Source organism: Homalodisca vitripennis, chromosome 6, assembly GCF_021130785.1.
Source record: "Homalodisca vitripennis isolate AUS2020 chromosome 6, UT_GWSS_2.1, whole genome shotgun sequence".
NCBI lineage: Eukaryota > Metazoa > Arthropoda > Insecta > Hemiptera > Cicadellidae > Homalodisca > Homalodisca vitripennis.
Genome location: NC_060212.1, coordinates 110,402,818 through 110,422,646, shown reverse-complemented (window position 1 = coordinate 110,422,646; position 19,829 = coordinate 110,402,818). Strand labels below are relative to the sequence as shown.

At 36.3% G+C, this 19,829-nt stretch overlaps 1 protein-coding gene across 2 annotated transcripts in view; it reads right to left on the bottom strand.

Annotated features, from left to right (window-relative positions):
- LOC124364721 (mRNA (2'-O-methyladenosine-N(6)-)-methyltransferase) overlaps positions 1-19,829 on the bottom strand; it is a 38,927-nt gene that overhangs the window by 8,028 nt on the left and 11,070 nt on the right. The window contains exons 2-11 of one of the 2 annotated variants that reach the window (XM_046820414.1): positions 16,336-16,542; positions 14,524-14,700; positions 12,389-12,519; positions 11,846-12,000; positions 10,288-10,519; positions 5,867-5,987; positions 4,741-4,882; positions 4,467-4,642; positions 3,423-3,682; positions 2,395-2,664 (exon numbers count right to left, since the gene is read on the bottom strand). In XM_046820414.1, the coding sequence (XP_046676370.1) occupies positions 2,395-2,664; positions 3,423-3,682; positions 4,467-4,642; positions 4,741-4,882; positions 5,867-5,987; positions 10,288-10,519; positions 11,846-12,000; positions 12,389-12,519; positions 14,524-14,700; positions 16,336-16,536 (1,865 nt within the window). In that variant the 5' untranslated portion in view covers positions 16,537-16,542. The remainder of the gene's footprint in view (positions 1-2,394; positions 2,665-3,422; positions 3,683-4,466; positions 4,643-4,740; positions 4,883-5,866; positions 5,988-10,287; positions 10,520-11,845; positions 12,001-12,388; positions 12,520-14,523; positions 14,701-16,335; positions 16,543-19,829) is intronic. The other variant, XM_046820415.1, reaches the window with a different exon arrangement.

Below are 19,829 nucleotides of genomic sequence, written 5' to 3'. Positions count from 1 at the left end.
GGTAGTCCCTTAGCGAATAATAACACATTTACTGTGGCAGGCTGGAATTCAGGCCCTGTGTCACTAGCTGTGGTGGGCTAGAAATCAAGTACCCTGCTCTCCCCCACCATTGCTTCAAAGTCCAGCAATTTACAGAGAATGTAATGAATGTTTGCCATATATAGAGCTGATTTCACTCTTTATTTTGGAGGAAATTGTATTTAATTCTGCAATTTTCTAGGTAAATGTCACTTGTTGTTCATGGGCAATTTTTATAATACAAGGCGGTCACTCAAAACCTCTTTTCAAATTCTCAGTTTTTTCCCGGTCAAAAATTTCCGATCATCTAGTCTATTTACAAAACAAATAGACAACTTTGAGATTCTCCATATCAGTAATGTTGTGAAATCGTGATTTTTCAAGGATAGTTAAGTACTTCTAATGGTATTGGAATCGAGGGAAAAGAGTGACAGTATTAAGTATAAGAAACAATTCATCCCTAGTAAAATTTCCTGGGACATTATAAAAATTCACGCTTATTCATGCATGCTTCCCAGAGTCCGAAATTCATGCATAGTGCAAGCTTTTCCAGATTCTCATCATTGGTGGTAGCCCTGGTTAGAGTCCTGTGAAAGTATTGTGGCTTCGAATATATCTCACTAATAACGGCCAATACAAGAAGAATGCATGAACATCGTTAAATTATAGTCAAGGACTATGAATTAACATGACAAAAGATAATATGCACGTTGGACTATTTGATTTGACCAGTTCGAATCGTCATGTGTGCGTAGGCCGTTCTGGGTAAATAGTTAACCGGAGAACTGACGGTATTTCTAGCCATCTTCCAACCAATGCTGCTATGACGATGAAAACTGATAAGCGTGGCCGATTCAATCGGCTAGCTGTCTGCCGCTTGTAGACTGGCAACAACATTAAGTTGCGTTTAAACTGGGGTAAGTAAAGTTGCGAGAGAATTTACACAACTACTGTAGCATGATGTGAAAAAAATAAGCAATTTTACTAACGAGAACTGTCGCAAGTACTGGCATAACTTGCTCCAGTTGTATCGCTGGTTGTTCCGGGAGTCAAGACAAAGTCTGTTCACACACGGCAGTGATGTCTCCGCAATGTTTATACTTGAAATTTTAATAGCCAACTCTGTTCTCCAGTTCTTATAATCAACTATCCCACACTGGTTGCGGCAGCGCTCGTTTTTTTCTTGACCCCACTTCGGCGATTGAATAATACTTAAGTACAAACAATCTGTTTGTATTGCGGTTACTACTGCTCTGCCGCGTCACCTCTTAAAGCGTACCACTCTTTACTTTTTTAATGCCAAAGTCAGTAACGATCAGTCGGCCGATTTTAATTGTCTAATGCATTGTTACGTATTTGGGGGGGCGAGGCGGAGACTTGCCACAGCACAGGAGTAGAACTAACCAAGATAAACTCACTACATTAGTGGAGGTAACCTTAGACAACTGGCTTCAGATGGAGCTCACAAACATATGTCGATTTTCATTCACAATTTCACGAGCCACGTTGCGTAAAGTACGATGTATCCAGATTAAATAGTTCTTGATTCAAGAAGCTGTCAATATTATGTCTTGATATTATACGTTCTTGGAGACGGAAAAATTGTTTTTGAAAATTTTCCGGTTCTCAGGAAAATTTCTGGCTTATTCCCGGTTGGGTCTACCCTCTAATAGTTTTGTCTTATTATCAAAACTTCCACACTGACTTACATACTTACCGGCACCAGACGTGGTAAGAAAGTGAAGTTGGCGGCTTTGGCAAAAGGTGGTAGCATAGAAAAGTATGCTGAACGTATAATTGTTGTCAAATGGAAGGATAAAAATATGTTCTGTCATATATCCTCTAAAGAAACTTGAAAATAAGAAACAATAAATAAATAAAACACAATCACAAAAGGAATCAAGAAAATGATTGCAAGATCTATGATGTTGGGTGTAAACATTTTTTCAAATAAATATTTGAAGATTTATAGGGATATGGGTTGAAAAAATGGACAAGTAACAATTGTATTGAGAATACACTACATGAGGAATGGCACCAGTGGTGTTGGGCTGCAATTCCGGCCCTAGAAATGACATTATCATTTCCAGTCAACAAGGCTACTAGAGATCTTTAATCAACTTCTTCAAAATCCAGACATTTTTGGTTGAGTAAAACCATTTTTTGCATTTTAGGCAGCAAATTTTGTACACTGAAAAATCTGGGAATGAATTTAAATTTAATCCTTTTAAAGTTTTTAAATAGTAATTTCAAAGTGGATACATTTAACGCACAGTTTCAACTACTAAAATAAAAACTACACACGGTTTTATAATAAATATTTTTACTCGGAATAAGTCCAGAACTGCATTTATTGTCACTTGTAATGTTACATACTTAGCGACAATGTGCTGGAAGCCGTGGCGGTACTCATGCTCAAAGGCAGGAACCACAACCTGGCGCCGCTTGAAGTGGCTGGCCTCCAACTTAAGAAGAGCGGCGGGAGCAGGATCACGCCACTCTGGCAATACTACCACGAACGACAATGGCTCTGTCGAGTCTGCTAGCAGCCGCTCAAAGTGATTCACCATGGCCTCCATCAACTCCTCGCTGAACGGTGGGTTGGCCTCGAATGACCCGCTGATGGCTTTCAGCTCCAGAATTGGCCTTGAAACAACAGAAAGAATTTTAAAAGAAGATAACAGGAGGAATGGTGATTTTTATGTATTTACACGTAAGTGTAATAGGATTACAATGTGGAAAAACAAAGTGTTTTCAAAATGTTTTACTTAACCCATTGCGGGCGACGAAAAACATTAGCGCTTGACAACCAGGGGTGTGTACACAGTTTACTTGCTGTAATTTTAATTGGACTATTTTAACACATTATATATTTTAAAATTATACTATATGCATTTATTTATTTATATAAATACTGAACTCAAACAATGAAATAAACCTCAAATAACTTTCAGTTTGTTTGTGGAAGGCTTCGCACAGCTTGAGATTGTAAACTAATATCCGAGAACGAACGAACTAATTCATTGTCAAGTTCTGAAGAACATCGGTTATCGTCCATTGTAAACAACAAATGAGATCGACCGCCATTTATCACAAACAAAAGTGAAAGTGAATATCATATTAGAAACAGCCGATACCATTCCAGCTAATATTATTTGTAGGATGCTACTGCGAAAATAATACAGTACTAAACGTAACTGAGAGCATCCGAGTAGAAAAAAAATCATGAAATAAGCAGTAATTGCTAAACGGTGAACAGATGACGCATAGTTAATGTCTTCCAGCGTTTGTTCCATTAACGGTTGGACGTTTAAGGAGTGTCTTTCACCCGCAATGGGTTAATTCCAAGAATTTAAAATTCTGGATTCGACCATATCTACTCTGAAATGTGCAAAATGACCTACCCTCTAGAGCCAAAGTAAGAGTCAGTGTCAGCGAAGGCAGAGCAGTACTGCCTGAAGTAGCAGTTGAGCGGAGAGGCGAAACACTCAAAGGTTACGCCAAACATGCGGTTGAGGCACTCGAGCACTGTTACAGGCAAAGCTGCCTGCGTGTTCTCACTGTTGGCGATAAATGTGTTGTAGCGTTTCAGCAGACACCAGACTCGCGGCAGGAACAACTCAAACTTCTTGTCGTCAAAACAGCTGAACCTGTATAGCTGCTCCTGTAGGCAAGACATTAAAATTTTAACTAAGGACTTTCACCATTACATGTCAAGTGTGAACAAGTCTATCTGAAAACTGAGGACAGTGAGTTAAAAACAAATTTTTAATGATGGATTTTTCACATTGTCAAAAGATGATGTGAGACCTCTATGGTAAGTGTGTTCTTACATCCTGAGTAAGCTCAGTGATAAAATATATATGAATTTTTGTTTTAATGTAAATTAAACTTAAAAAAAATGAATTTATGGAAATAATTATATTGATAGTTATAAAACATATCAATCTATCCGATCTATGTCATTATTCATTTCAAAGCTCATAATGCTACTGGCAGGTACTGTACATGCAGACATAACATTTTTGAGCCAATCTTACATATTCTAAATGCATTGCCTACAATTTATACTGTCTATCATTCATTTTTAATTTTTCTATCAAAAATATTGCAAAATATACTATATAATCAATAGCACCACTTCATTCATAAAAATTGCCAAAACTGTAAGTTCAATTAAATAATTCATTTAGTGATTAACACCTTCGCTTCGGCTCTATACTGAGTGACCGAGAGTAACCACATGAAGCAGCATGTCCAAAGCCATTGCTGTGGTGTTGTACTCAAGGAACAAATGAAGGAGAAGGCTTGATGTATAAAACCCTGTAAAATCTCGTACAGTCATAAAAATCAGGTTAAAAAATATCAATTGATATGTAAGTATACATTTTTAGATAGTTGATTTTCTGCGCTCCAAGACAATATAATTATAATTTTTCTATACTTACCAACTTGTGGAGGTGGGTGGTGTTGATGGCTACTGTGTCGCCCTGGAACCTGAGCAGTGTCTGGTCCCGTTCAATAAAGTAGTCGATGGCAGGCAGCCGTGGACACGGTGTGGAGAACTGTACAGGGTAGCACCATACCTTACGTACACTGGCCAAGTGCTGCGGTGGTGTCGGCTCTGCAACACGTTAAAGAGGCATCAAGTATATCATGCAGTTGTTTTTTTGGAAATTTTGTAACTGAAATTGTAAAGCATCAGTTCGTCAGTCTGAATACCTGCTATTCCGTTTTCCTTCAGGAGTTCGTAGTGTTTTTCCCGTATCTTCTTTCCATACTCCGAAGAAAGGTGGTATATCTTGAGACAGATTCCTTCCACAGATTCTTTGACTGTCTCTGTTAGGTGGGGTTGGCACTGTCGCTAGAAACATATTAAAAGCAAAATTAAAAATGGTACAACAAAATTGTATTAATTTGTTTCCATGTCTCCGTCATTGCCACTCTAAAAGGATGGAAGACTAACACTGTTCATTTATACAATACAGGCTTACATGTACTCAAGGCACTGAGGGAGCCTATTATCTCTCTCCCTCCCTCCAACTCCAACCATCATACTCTGTAGTGAACTAGAACTAGGCTTTAGCAAATTAGTAGTAAAATGGTTATTTACAACATTTATATTAGTAGTGTAACTTGAAGATATGACGGCTGCTCAGGAAGTAATAGATAATTTGAAATAAAGACAAACATTTTATTGTATACAATTCAAAGATATATTCTTAAACTATTTTACCAAATACTCACCATTTACATTAATACATTTATCGTGCAATGACAAAGTTTTTTTAACATCATCTAAATAGAAATCCACCATTTACAATTTCAACCACTGATTTACATTGTCATTAGAGAATTTGTGTGACCCCACCCAAATGACTACTTTTAATTTCACAATTGACATGCTTCACCTCAGTTATTAATGATCAATGTCCTTGTTGCCATTCGTATCGTAATCATTGAGGAAAATCAGTACGGTAGCCAGTTTTGTGCAGTAAGTTTTGTGGTCTTCTGGTAGACTTTCTGGAACCCTCAGCACAAAATTTGTAGTATTCAAGTTTTCCCACCACAATTTCATTCAAACTCCATGAAATTTTGTAAAAAGTTTCTTGGCAATGAAACGAAATTCCTAGATTTTATTGTTATCCTTATTACTTTAAGTTCATTAATTGCAAGGCTAGACTTACCACTGCGGTCATTATTGTCAACATTGGTGAGCCATTTTTGAAATCAATGTACCATTGCCTCACTCGACTTTCACTCACTAGTCCTTTTTGTAACAACACAAAGTAGACTACCAGAAACCTAATTATAGAATGAGCTCACAAGTATCCCATTGTTGTCATACCTTAAGGTGGCCGAGCCTGTCCTGAAAGTCATCATATGTTGCGCCAACTGTGCGCCTCAGCCACTGGAATGTGTCCTCAGCATTCCACTTGACAACTTTCCGGCTCTCGGGCGATGCATTCCTGTACATTACACATTTGTGTCACTAGGATTAGCAATTACATATGTTACTGAAAGTCATCATATGTTATACCAACTGTTCGGCTCTGCCACTGGAATGTGACTTCAGCATTCCTGTACATTACACCTTACACCTTTGTGTCACTAAGAGTGTAGCAAGTACACATGTAACTGAAAGTCATAATATGTTATACCAGCTGTTCGCCTCTGCTCCTGGAATGTACCTCAGCATTCCTGCACATTACACTTTTGTGTCACTAGGAGTACCAAGGACACATGTTACTGTAAGTCATCATATGTTATGCCAAATCTTTGCCACAGCCACTGTAAAGTGACCTCAAAATTCCTGCAGATTACACCTTTGTGTCACTAGGAGTAGCAAGGACACATGTTACTGAAAGTCATCATATGTTATATACCAGCTGTTCCCCTCTGCCACTGGAATGTGACCTCAGCATTCCTGCACATTACACTTTTGTGTCACTAGGAGTACCAAGGACACATGTTACTGTAAGTCATCATATGTTATGCCAAATCTTTGCCACAGCCACTGTAAAGTGACCTCAAAATTCCTGCAGATTACACCTTTGTGTCACTAGGAGTAGCAAGGACACATGTTACTGAAAGTCATCATATTATATTATACCAGCTGTTCCCCTCTGCCACTGGAATGTGACCTCAGCATTCCTGCACATTACACTTTTGTGTCACTAGGAGTAGCAAGTACACATGTTACTGTAAGTCATCATATGTTATGCCAAATCTTTGCCTCAGCCTCTGTAAAGTGACCTCAGCATTCCTGTACATTACACCTTTGTGTCACTAGGAGTAGCAAGTACATATGTTACTGAAAGTCAAAATATGTTATGCCAAATCTTTCTCTCAGCCACTGTAAAGTGACCTCAGCATTCCTGCACATTACACCTTTGTGTCACTAGGAGTAGCAAGTACATATAATACTGAACGACATCATATGTTATAACAGCTGTTCGCCTCTGCTCCTGGAATGTACCTCAGCATTCCTGCACATTACACTTTTGTGTCACTAGGAGTACCAAGGACACATGTTACTGAAAGTCATCATATGTTATACCAGCTGTTCCCCTCTGCCACTGGAATGTGACCTCAGCATTCCTGCACATTACACCTTTGTGTCACTAGGAGTAGCAAGAACACATGTTACTAAAAGTCATCATATGTTATGCCAAATCTTTGCCTCAGCCACTGTAAAGTGACCTCAAAATTCCTGTACATTACACCTTTGTGTCACTAGGAGTAGCAAGTACACATGTTACTGAAAGTCATCATATGTTATACCAGCTGTTCCCCACTGCCACTGGAATGTGACCTCAGCATTCCTGCACATTACACCTTTTGTGTCACTAGGAGTAGCAAGGACACATGTTACTAAGTCATCATATGTTATGCCAAATCTTTGCCTCAGCCACTGTAAAGTGACCTCAGCATTCCTGTACATTACACCTTTGTGTCACTAGGAGTACCAAGGACACATGTTACTGTAAGTCATCATATGTTATGCCAAATCTTTGCCTCAGCCACTGTAAAGTGACCTCAGCATTCCTGTACATTACACCTTTGTGTCACTAGGAGTAGCAAGTACACATGTTACTGAAAGTCATCATATTATATTATACCAGCTGTTCCCCTCTGCCACTGGAATGTGACCTCAGCATTCCTGCACATTACACCTTTGTGTCACTAGGAGTAGCAAGAACACATGTTACTAAAAGTCATCATATGTTATGCCAAATCTTTGCCTCAGCCTCTGTAAAGTGACCTCAGCATTCCTGTACATTACACCTTTGTGTCACTAGGAGTAGCAAGTACATATGTTACTGAAAGTCAAAATATGTTATGCCAAATCTTTCTCTCAGCCACTGTAAAGTGACCTCAGCATTCCTGTACATTACACCTTTGTGTCACTAGGAGTAGCAAGTACATATAATACTGAACGACATCATATGTTATAACAGCTGTTCCCCTCTGCCACTGGAATGTGACCTCAGCATTCCTGCACATTACACCTTTGTGTCACTAGGAGTAGCAAGAACACATGTTACTAAAAGTCATCATATGTTATGCCAAATCTTTGCCTCAGCCACTGTAAAGTGACCTCAGCATTCCTGTACATTACACCTTTGTGACACTAGGAGTAGCAAGGACACATGTTACTGTAAGTCATCATATGTTATGCCAAATCTTTGCCACAGCCACTGTAAAGTGACCTCAGCATTCCTGTACATTACACCTTTGTGTCACTAGGAGTAGCAAGTACACATGTTACTGAAAGTCATCATATGTTATGCCAAATCTGTTGCCCCTCTGCCACTGTAAAGTGACCTCAGCATTCCTGCAGATTACACCTTTGTGTCACTAGGAGTAGCAAGAACACATGTTACTAAAAGTCATCATATGTTATGCCAAATCTTTGCCACAGCCACTGTAAAGTGACCTCAAAATTCCTGCAGATTACACCTTTGTGTCACTAGGAGTAGCAAGAACACATGTTACTAAAAGTCATCATATGTTATGCCAAATCTTTGCCTCAGCCACTGTAAAGTGACCTCAGCATTCCTGTACATTACACCTTTGTGACACTAGGAGTAGCAAGTACACATGTTACTGAAAGTCATCGTATGTTATACCAGCTGTTCCCCTCTGCCACTGGAATGTGACATCAGCATTCCTGCACATTACACCTTTGTGTCACTAGGAGTAGCAAGAACACATGTTACTAAAAGACATCATATGTTATGCCAAATCTTTGCCTCAGCCACTGTAAAGTGACCTCAGCATTCCTGTACATTACACCTTTGTGTCACTAGGAGTACCAAGGACACATGTTACTGTAAGTCATCATATGTTATGCCAAATCTTTGCCACAGCCACTGTAAAGTGACCTCAAAATTCCTGCAGATTACACCTTTGTGTCACTAGGAGTAGCAAGGACACATGTTACTGAAAGTCATCATATGTTATACCAGCTGTTACCCTCTGCCACTGGAATGTGACCTCAGCATTCCTGCACATTACACCTTTGTGTCACTAGGAGTAGCAAGAACACATGTTACTAAAAGACATCATATGTTATGCCAAATCTTTGCCTCTGCCACTGTAAAGTGACCTCAGCATTCCTGTACATTACACCTTTGTGTCACTAGGAGTAGCAAGTACACATGTTACTGAAAGTCATCATATGTTATGCCAAATCTTCCCCTCAGCCACTGTAAAGTGACCTCAACATTCCTGCACATTACACCTTTGTGTCACTAGGTGTAGCAAGTACACATGTTAGTGAAAATCATCATATGTTATACCAGCTGTTCCCCTCTGCCACTGGAATGTAACCTCAGCATTCCTGCACATTACACCTTTGTGTCACTAGGAGGAGGAAGTACACGTTACTGAAAGTTATCATATGTTGTGCCAGCTGTTCCCCTCTAGACTGGATTGCGTGGGACCATGGTTTTTAAATATTTATTCCTTGAACTTTGAAACTTTAAGATAGCCAAAAGTCAAATATTATGTAGTTTTGGAAAATATATAGATTTTTAGGAATATATACAAAGAAACTAAAAATATGTGAAAAAATTTGAAAAAGTGCCTAAAACCCAACTGAATAAAACAGCAACTATCAATTTGAAATTTGGTAACAAAAAACGTAATTTTTTGAGCCATAGTAAAACGAAAATGATTAAAAACAAAGAATAAAGTAACAAAATTATATTTACCTTGATAAAATAAATCAATAACTAGTTTGTTTATTATTTGTAATGGTTTTATTTCTGACGAGCTATAACAAAACTATGATATGCATCTAAGTTTAGTAAACAAATATATTACTGTTAGTATTATTTATTGAATCTACTCAAATAGAACATTACAGGATCATAATTTAACACGTTTTATGCAATAATAAATAAATAATTACAGTTAAAGAATGTAAGAAATGAACAAAATAACCAATACTGTCAGTCAACAACTGTGCCGGGCTATAGCAACAGGGTTTAAAATAAATTCCACTTTATAAACAGCTGATTGCGTCATCCGTCCACTCGCTACAACTATTAAAAAACTGTCTGTAGACAGGACAGATTCTGATGTTTGCAGTGGTGCCCGAATCATATTGATACGAGTTTATGTACTATAATAAGTGAAATAGTGACGCCATGACGATATCGACGACTAATCGTCGATTGCCAACCACCATGGGACTGACATTGACAAATAGTCATCGATTGCCAACACTAGAGTTAAAAGTTTTATTTAACGTAATCATACCTGGACTCAATCATTTTCTTGGCAGCCTCAGCATAACGAGACAGTTGTTTCCTGGCATCACCAGTAAACTTGGGCCGGACAAGTTTTATGGGAATATCGTTCATGATCTCCTTGTACATACACTGGGAAATCTCAGGAAAACACTGACTGGGGAGCAGGGGGTCTGTGCCACAGTCAACCACTTTGCGCTCCATCAGCCATCTATTGAATGAATCCTTAGGTGCATCGATAGCTGTTAACAACGATCATAATTGTAGTCAAATATTCGTTCTGCTCGATTACAACAAGTAAACAATAGCAGTTAAGGTATAAAATCTGCAAGAATTTTGCATCTGAATTAAAAGTTCACTCAAGGTCTTCTCGTTAGTTTCTCGTATTCTTTAGACCCTTATCAAGGGAAGAAACTTATTGTAGTAATCTAACGTTACAACTACAATAATTTATTGTCTTATTTAATTAATAAGACAAAGAAAGCAGACAAGGTAAGGAATTTAACACGTTCACTACGACGTGTACTCCATCAGGTACATGCGATCTTTCATACATGAAGGCTTTTGTAAAGCGCGTCGTGTGCCCCATGGGGTACACATTGCTATGCATTTCATTATTGTGTTCCTGTCTTTGTGGTTTGTTAAATGTGATCCCATGTTTAAACAAATACCTTAAGATTATTGTGTTCTCCGTCCGACGCACGATTACTTAATTTTTAACATACCCCTTGAGGTACATGGAAAAACATTGGAAAAAAAAACAAATTGAAATAATTTTTTCTTGCAAAGTTGTAAAACCTACATTGATTTCTCATTATTCTTAAACGTTTAACAAAAACAAAATTACAATACCTATTTGCCATTATTATTGAAAAATATTACGGCAAATAAAAGTCAAGAAATAAGCCATTGCCGTGAATGTGTTAAATGGCAAAAAAACAATATTTAAATGTACAGAATTGTTCTGTCACAGCAACAATCTCCAAAGCTAATTATTTACATAACTATCCAAATAATGCTAAAAACAAGCAATTCATAACAAATAGTGTAATTGTTCATGTTTGTCGTTATTTCACCATATATACTTTTGTGAAAATAAATTTGTCGAGTATTATATTGAACAGAATTTCCCAACGCAAAATCCCAACTGTGATTTTTATTATAAGATTGATATATCTCTCTATTTGGTTTGGTAGCATCTTGAAATACTAGTAGGTAGACAAAAATGTAGTTCTGTTTCGTGCAGGGTGATTAATACTGTGATTACGTAACCAATGTGATGGATAATGTATGTAAAGAGAATATTGTACATATCATAAGCCTTAGAATAATTGAAAAGTTAAAAAACCTATCCTTATGATCATACATTATTTTATTAATAGTATAAATTAATGGAAAATGTGATTGAAGTATGGATATAAAAAGCTCTGTAGCAAACATTATCAATTTAAAAGTACAGCAAAGGCCTAGAGAGTATTCTACAGAATTGTAGTATCAAGGGCCAAAAACACAGTGATATTAATGTTTCAGGAAATTATTTTCATAGAATTACTAATCAATTCTCTCACATTCTCTGGAGTGACACAGTTCCTGGTAGCAGTTGCGCAGTTTGGCCGTGAGAGAGCAGCGGAAGGCCTCTATCTCAGGGTGGGGGTGAGGGATGACGGTGGGTGGACGCTCATACAGTATCACATTGGTTGACACCTCCAAGTCCCATGGTCCCCTGTACAATCATTCTACATTATTCTCTGGAGTGCCACAGGATCTGGTAGCAGTTGTGCAGGCTGGCCGTGAGAGAGTAGTGGAAGGCCTCTATGTCAGGGTGGGCCTCGACCGTGGAGGGGCTGGGTGCGGGGAATTATTACACTGAATCACATGCAATGATAGAAAGTCTATTGTTATAATAATGTCAAAGAAGCAACTTGCTACATTTATCTACAGTTAATGCTGTTTCACACCTTCTTTTAGTCTAAGTATGGGCGATTTGCCTTTTCTTACAAATTTTGACTAGTCATTGGCGAATCTATGGATGACCGCACGCCTCACCACTGCTGGACTTATATTTATAAATAAGTATACCAACCAGTATACAGTATATTAAATATACTTACGCAAGAATAAACTTCTTGGCAACAGGACTACCTCCTACTTCCTCTGAAGCTCTCCGTTTCACAGGCATTGGGGGGCCATTGATTGGTGTACCTGGTCCACTTATTCCCAACGGGTCTGTTATAGGATCAAACTGAAACAACAAAATTTAAGTTTACAGTAGAGTTGTACCAAGAATAACAATTGAATCCAAAATAAGTACAGACTGTATATCATTTCTGGATCGCTAACACAGACCCCATATCTATAATTGCTACTTTTTTTAAAGGGGGTTCTTTCTATGCCAACAATTTAATTGAGCGCACTAAATAATAAAATATTTACAAATTAATACAGGATACTCAATAAACTGGGAAAAGTTGTTGTAATCTCAGTTCGGAGTTCAGAATGTTAGTTCATAGATATATCTTTTACTATCTTCTGAACAATTGCTAGCCCAGAAAATTGAAGCTATTTAAAAATTTGTCTCTACCCTAACATGGACCTATATTAACTCTATCTTAGTTGAGTTACTACAGAACATTTTTTGCACTACTGCACTGAATTAACTCAGCCGCTTTGAAATGAAATGAAAAATGTCTTCATTGAATACAACGTGAAACATACTCAATTGGCGAGGTTAGGACTATTAAGTCCTCTCTTACATCTACCATAAATTAATAAACTATGCTATTACTGTAAAACAAGAGCCACAATACAGTTTACATTACTATTTTACATTCAAAAATTATAATCTATATTTATATAAAGTAATAAAATGAAATGAAGGTTCTCTATGAAACTAAAAATAAATAAACAGAATAAATCTTACAAGGAAATTAACAGACACTACCCATCACCATTCATACAAAGCCATCGTCCCATACTCTATGCCACGATATCGTCAACTTGACGAGGCCTGAAACAGATTGTCCCTAAGCACCCCCGAAACCGTTCCCGACTACGAATACCTCTGATATGATCCGGGAGATTATTCCAGAGTCGTCAAGCAGAGACTGAGAATGATTTACTGTAAATAGAGGATCTATGAACAGGAATAGATAACAGAGAGGCTCCACGTCGAGTATTCCAATTGCTTGTTTCAGAAATGAAAGAAAAGCGTTCAGACAGATAAGAAGGGGAATAATCGTTAAACAAAATAGAATGTAACATGCTAAGAATGTGGAAGTGACGGAGTAGATTCAACTTTAACAGATGTAACTGATTGATGAAGGGTGTTATGTGGTCATATCATCTAAGGTTGAAGATAAAGCGAACACAATAATTTTGAGCACATTGTAATCTGTCCGAAAGCTCAACCGTCATGTCATTTATAACTTTGCTACAGTAATTAAAATGGCAGAAAATCAGAGTCTTCACCATCATTACTTTCAAATTCAAGGGTAAATAAATGGCAAATTGCTTAAGACTATGAATACCAGCAAATACCCTGCTACAAGTCTCAGTAACATTATCAGCCCAACTAAGAGTTTTTGTAATAGTCAGTCCAAGATTTTTGTCCTTGTCACTGTATGAAAGAGGGCGACCGTTCAATATGAGTGTAGGAGAGTTGTTCAAGTCGATACTGCTCAAAAGTCTGGAAGTTCCAATAAGAATAGTTTAATTCTTACTTTCGTTAAGTTTCAATCCGTGTTTGAAGGCCCACGTTGCAATAGCGTCAATGTCAGTGTTCATGTCAGCAACAATGTTTGGATAGTTTGAAACGGAAAAGTGGCTGCTTTGCCGCAGAAAAAAGTCTTATTTCCCCTAATTTTAACAATTCCATTTGAAAAAAATCTGTTACATATTGTAAAGTATGGTAAACCTATCACTAAATTCTTGTATGATGTGATAGTATAAAGACAACTAATACACTTATGAGGTGAAATAATAATTTGCACTTTCTTTACTCTTATTATAAAATTAAAATGTTGACCACCACTATGGAATCGATTAAGATGGACATTATAATGTCGATTGCCAGTTTAAGAGTTGAAACTGGAGTTATCACTCTTTTATTGCTTGATAGCTCCCAACCGATTTAAAAGCTAGAATTACCTTTCATTTATTGGTCAATATCTCCCAATTGATTTAAAAACTGGAATTACTTGTAATTTATTGCTTCATATATCCAAACCAATTTAAAAATTGGAATTACCTGTGGTTTATTGTTTGGCATTTCCCACAAGGAGATTCCTGTCAATTTGTTCCAGAAATATGGACGGTTTTCTCGTTTGCTCCAAAGTTTTTTCCAGCCCTGCTGAACCAGTTCTGGAGGCAAATCCTCCATAAAGGGACCAGGCACAGGCACTCCCTGATTAACAAAGGTATGCAACTATAACAGAAGGGTTACACCCATCATTAGACAGTTCAGTACTATGATACAATTGCAAGACCAATAAATGTTAAAATAGAAAATTAATAATATTTCAAATAAGAAGACATTTTAATTCTAAAACACTATATACTGGTTTACAACATTATTTATTTAAAAAAAATTACTTAAAAGACTTTATTGTGTATTAATCAATCTAATATATATCTAAATTGTACTTCAGATTTTTGAAAACTAATTTATGAACCATTAAAAAATTAAACTGGTGGTATTTTTTCATGAATAACAAAGAATTGAATAAGAGTTAATATTTACCAAAAAGCAACTTACCTTTTTTATGGAGTAAGGCCGATTATATAATTTTTATTTGATGTATTGTGTTGTTTATAAATTGTACCATTGTATAATGTTCCAAAGCAATTACAAAATGTTAAAATAGTTTTCTTATTTTCATATTCTACAAAAAATACAGGTTATTGTTGTATATTATAAATAAGATTCTCATTTTTCGAGAAACAAAAAGATAAAATTCTTTTGGAGTAAATGTGTACACAGTATTTTCACTATTGTTGTTTATTTTAAATTGTTTTGTCAACATAAAATGCATAATCGTCTGATGAAAAAGGTTAAATTGTTTTGAACAATATGTTTTATTTTGTTTACATACACCAAACAAATGTTCAATAAACAGGATAAAATCATAAAAATTTGTCAGTGCTTTAGGTGGCTTGTCTAGATATTTCAGATACAGACAGCCATTTTGTACTTTACATGGAACACAACCTGGATTTTAATGAAACCGATAGTTGAATTTTTTGAAAAGATAGAAATTGACCGTCAGTCACGCTATTTTTGGTGAAGGCCAAATGGTAACACTCCCATCATAAGGGTTAAACATATGGAATGATAATATTTTTTCAGATAATATTCTTCATAGCTTAACATACTCAAATTTGGCAGATGGCACATAAATAATAGTTATATCACTGTCAGATAACTAGATAAACAGTTGCCACTTTAGGGTCTGTATATGGTTAGGTTTTACTGGTTTAACATTTATTTACATGTCTGATGTATGGTTTTTAGTATTTCAGGCTAAGAAAAATACGATTCATGTTTTAACCCTTGCTCCCATTTCGACTTTTACCAAAACTAAGCTAATGATTGATTTGGTTTTTAGGATTTCCAGATAAACCAGGTTTTATGCTCGTACAATGCAAATTAGCTCTTGGTTTCTGGACTATGATGTGAAAATCTAACATTAGCAGAAAGCTGGTGGTCGTTGGATTACGATGGTGGTCAGCTTATCATGACTTTACTGTATTGGAAAGACTCTTAGGCAATAATAAATTTTTCTTTAAGGAATTAAAATAAAAAACTCTCCAAAAATTAAAATTACTATGGTAATTTTTTTAAAGTAATGTATTAGCCTAGGCAATTACAAAACTTGCAGGTTTAAAAAAAAAGATAACATAATTAGCGTGTACATTAACATCCAAAACTCAGTCCAGCGGATTTAACTAAAACGAGCTACAAATGCTTATCTACAATCCTTTGATTTGTGATATCAGTACACAGTCTGCAATCAGAATCGGTTACAAGTTAGTAAAGGAAGGAACAACCACTACCACTTACATGGGGTGTTGGGGGCATGAGGGGCACTGGCATGACAGGATGCTCCATGCTCATCTGAGGGACCATCTTGATAGGGGTGGGGACCAGGATCGGCATGGTGTCATGCGGCAGGGTCACCTGCGGCATTGTCATGCTGACCGAGTCCCACCCTGACGTGCTCGGACTTGCCAGCTCCTGCTTGCCCATGTCATTCATCATCATAGTCACCTGCCACATCAACCATAAATGGCCTAGTCCAATAGTCAACGAAGGCAAATTGTAAATACTATATGCGATAGGCTTTGGTTGTACAGTGTGAGTTAAAAGTTGATACACTCTGTTTTTCTCTAGTTTCCACTGTTTTTCTTTTATCAAAACCTTTCCAATGAGGTGTCACTTAATGGGTATTTACAAATGTAAATAAAATATTGAGTTAAACAAAAATCTTTAGCCGCCCCCACCCCTAAAAAATTTCATTTCGGGGAAATGGTAAAGTTGTAACGGCAACAAAAACGGTCAATTCTATTTCCTAGAAAGGAGTCCTGAGTTCCATCCCTCCCTTTTTATCCATCAAATACTAAACAGAGTGTATCCATATTTTTAACTCACACTGTTACTACATTAGTATATTATAAGTTTTTTATATAATTGAGTATATTATATACCAATGTCGAGTTTTACCAACTCCAGTTAATGTAAATATGTTAATTAAGATAACAGGTGTTTTGATAACTAAAACTATAACCCATCATTCTTTTCTCTAGTGAAGTTAAATACTAAATATAGACAAAGTAAAATAGGCCAAAACCATCTAAGATTCAACAGCAATTTTCAGAAAAAAGGAAATAGGTGAACTGTGTAGTGCTGAATTCAGTATAAGTTTTATCTCAAACAACAAGAGCAAATGTATTACAGAATTTTTTGTTATGGGACAATAAAAAATAAATGTCTATAGTATATGCCTTTATATAGAATAAATTAGAACAATTATGTTATTCTGTAAAATTTATGTTAACTGAAAGGACAATAAAAAAAAGGAAGTATCACTATGTAGCACAAAAATATATGGCAATCAGATTCCACATGACTTAAGATTTCGAGACGTCAGAACCAGAGGGTTCTATCTGCATTTTAACAAATTTTACAGTAGAGCGTTTTAAAGTTTAAGACCTTCTGCAGGGCAACTTTATATTGTACTGAAAGAAATTCTAGGTTATAAATAATCAACAGTTTGTTTAGTGTTTACAAAAACCCCAGTTTATTGAAAATTAGTAAAATACAATTTTTTAGGCATTTTTAAAACAAAACAAAACGTGCAGATGGAACCTTTTGTCCCTGAGTACAAATCAATATTTAAAGTCCAAAAGGTCCTTTAATTCAAAACTGTATTTAAATAGTCTACATCAACTGTAGGCATCCATTTCATCATAGATTTTATGTCTTTAATCTTGTCTGAAGGTAATTTCTTCCTGTCTCGCACTAACGTTTGCTCCCCAGAGAATTCTCGGCAGGAGTAGTTGTTGCTCGTCCTGTAGATCTGTTCGACTTATTTTTTTTCACCAAGTTTAATGCAGTTCCAAGGTTCCAAAGGATCATGGCTGGTTTTAAACTTTACTGATAGTAAAATTAGATTGGCAAAATTGAAGTTTGGCACACTTTAGTATAAGGGCAATCTTGATACGCAAGGTTCTTGCTTTGTGCTTGGAAGTCGAAGAAGTCATTTGTCCAACATTTGGATTACTGAATAAGGTGACTTTTTATTAGATGCGATGATTACTCTTAAAAGAGAAACAGGGGACCAAACCTCAGTTACTTTGAGTGCCTTTTCAATGTTGGAATGCACATTATCTACTTCCTGTATGCATGAATGGCCTGGAGTAGAATATTTCATTGTTACTCGTTCAATGTGTTTATTTTTTGCCATAAATAAAGAAATGGCATATGAAATGACAGAGTTTCTGTTTTGGGGAACACAACTGTCACTCCACAAAATATAATCTTTAACATCTGGAAAACGCTGAACTTATTTTTTCCATTATTTTACCACTGCACTGGCAATATCATTCCCAGAACGACCACAAAGCGCTTCATGCCAAAATGCGCAATAGCCTTTTTTGTCTTTTGAGCAATGGTGCAGTTAAGTTGTATACGTTCAACTTTCTTTTGTAAAAAAAACAGCTTACGTTTAGCCCTAGGTAGCGCTATAACATTTTGTAAGTCAAAACATACAACGACTTCATTACTCTCTCGGTCTTTTTTTCTTTCATTTCTCATAAATGTTTTATTGAACATATGATCATCATATTTGGCAGCAAGCTCTTCTGTCATTCGATTTTCTTTTTAGGGACATAGAGTATTCTTCGCACAAGTCACATCTGTCGGACTTGGGTAGCAAAAAATCCAAATTATATTCATTATTGAAAATAGATCTATATACATTGATATGGATAGAGGTTTCACCTTAAGTTCCTTGCAATGTTCAAGGTACATGTCAAACATTCTACTGATATTTAAGTCAGGGCTAAGATATTCTTTTGCTGTTTTTGCCCTGCAGTAATGGACTCGACTTTTGCAAAAGATTCAATATGTTTCCTAAGAATATCTTTATCAGCTTTTTGCGTCCTGTCTTTAGTTTTTTTTTCCTCTTTCGTCCGATTTCGGTACTTCACTTGATTTGTCCTTATTATTGTGAACATTGTAAATGGTCTTCTGACTCACTAAAAATAGTTTTGGAGAAAAAAACTGTTTACAAACTCTAATCTTTTCGTTGTTTATATGTAAAAAATATGAAAAGGAATTCTTTTTCTGGGGATTATTTTTTCACCTTTGTTCTTACTGACATTTTGCACTCTGTATTTCTTAGTATGAAATGATATTTTTCATTTTGGTCTATTTTATAATACTCAGCATAACAGCTTCACGCTCATCTTTGCTTACTTTATTACTACATTTAAATTTACATTTGCAGTCTAAGTGTTGAAGGTTCTTTTGAGAACAATCTTACCACATGAGCTGGTGTATGATCTACCCGTTTGTCGCCTCTCCTTCCTAACATTTTTCTTCCAATTCTTCGGATTCCGCTGTCTTTTTCTAGTTTTTTTCTTTTCCTTCATCGGCGTTAGTTCATCAGAAGTGGAGTCTTTTTTCTGATTCTGTTTCACTGTAAGGAACTAGAGATCGATTTTATTTTTCCACTTTGGTTCACTGTTGGGCTAACATCACAAACAGAACTATAGCTTCCTTCATTTTCCAGAGCTGGATCGGTATTGTTCGTTTGGGCTTCACTGGAAGTTTTATCCGTGTCGTCTGCATCAAACAACCTGAAAAATAAACAAACGATGTTAGAAACATAAAGCCAAAAGTCAACGATAAAGCTTTTTTAAAAGGCCAAAGCATAAAAACATCATGTTTACATAATAAGTTTACAGTAGTTTTAGTTATTCTCTGCAAGATGGAGACATACTAGGCCTACGCCATGGTTAAAACTTCAAGTTAAGTAACATGAATATTTTATG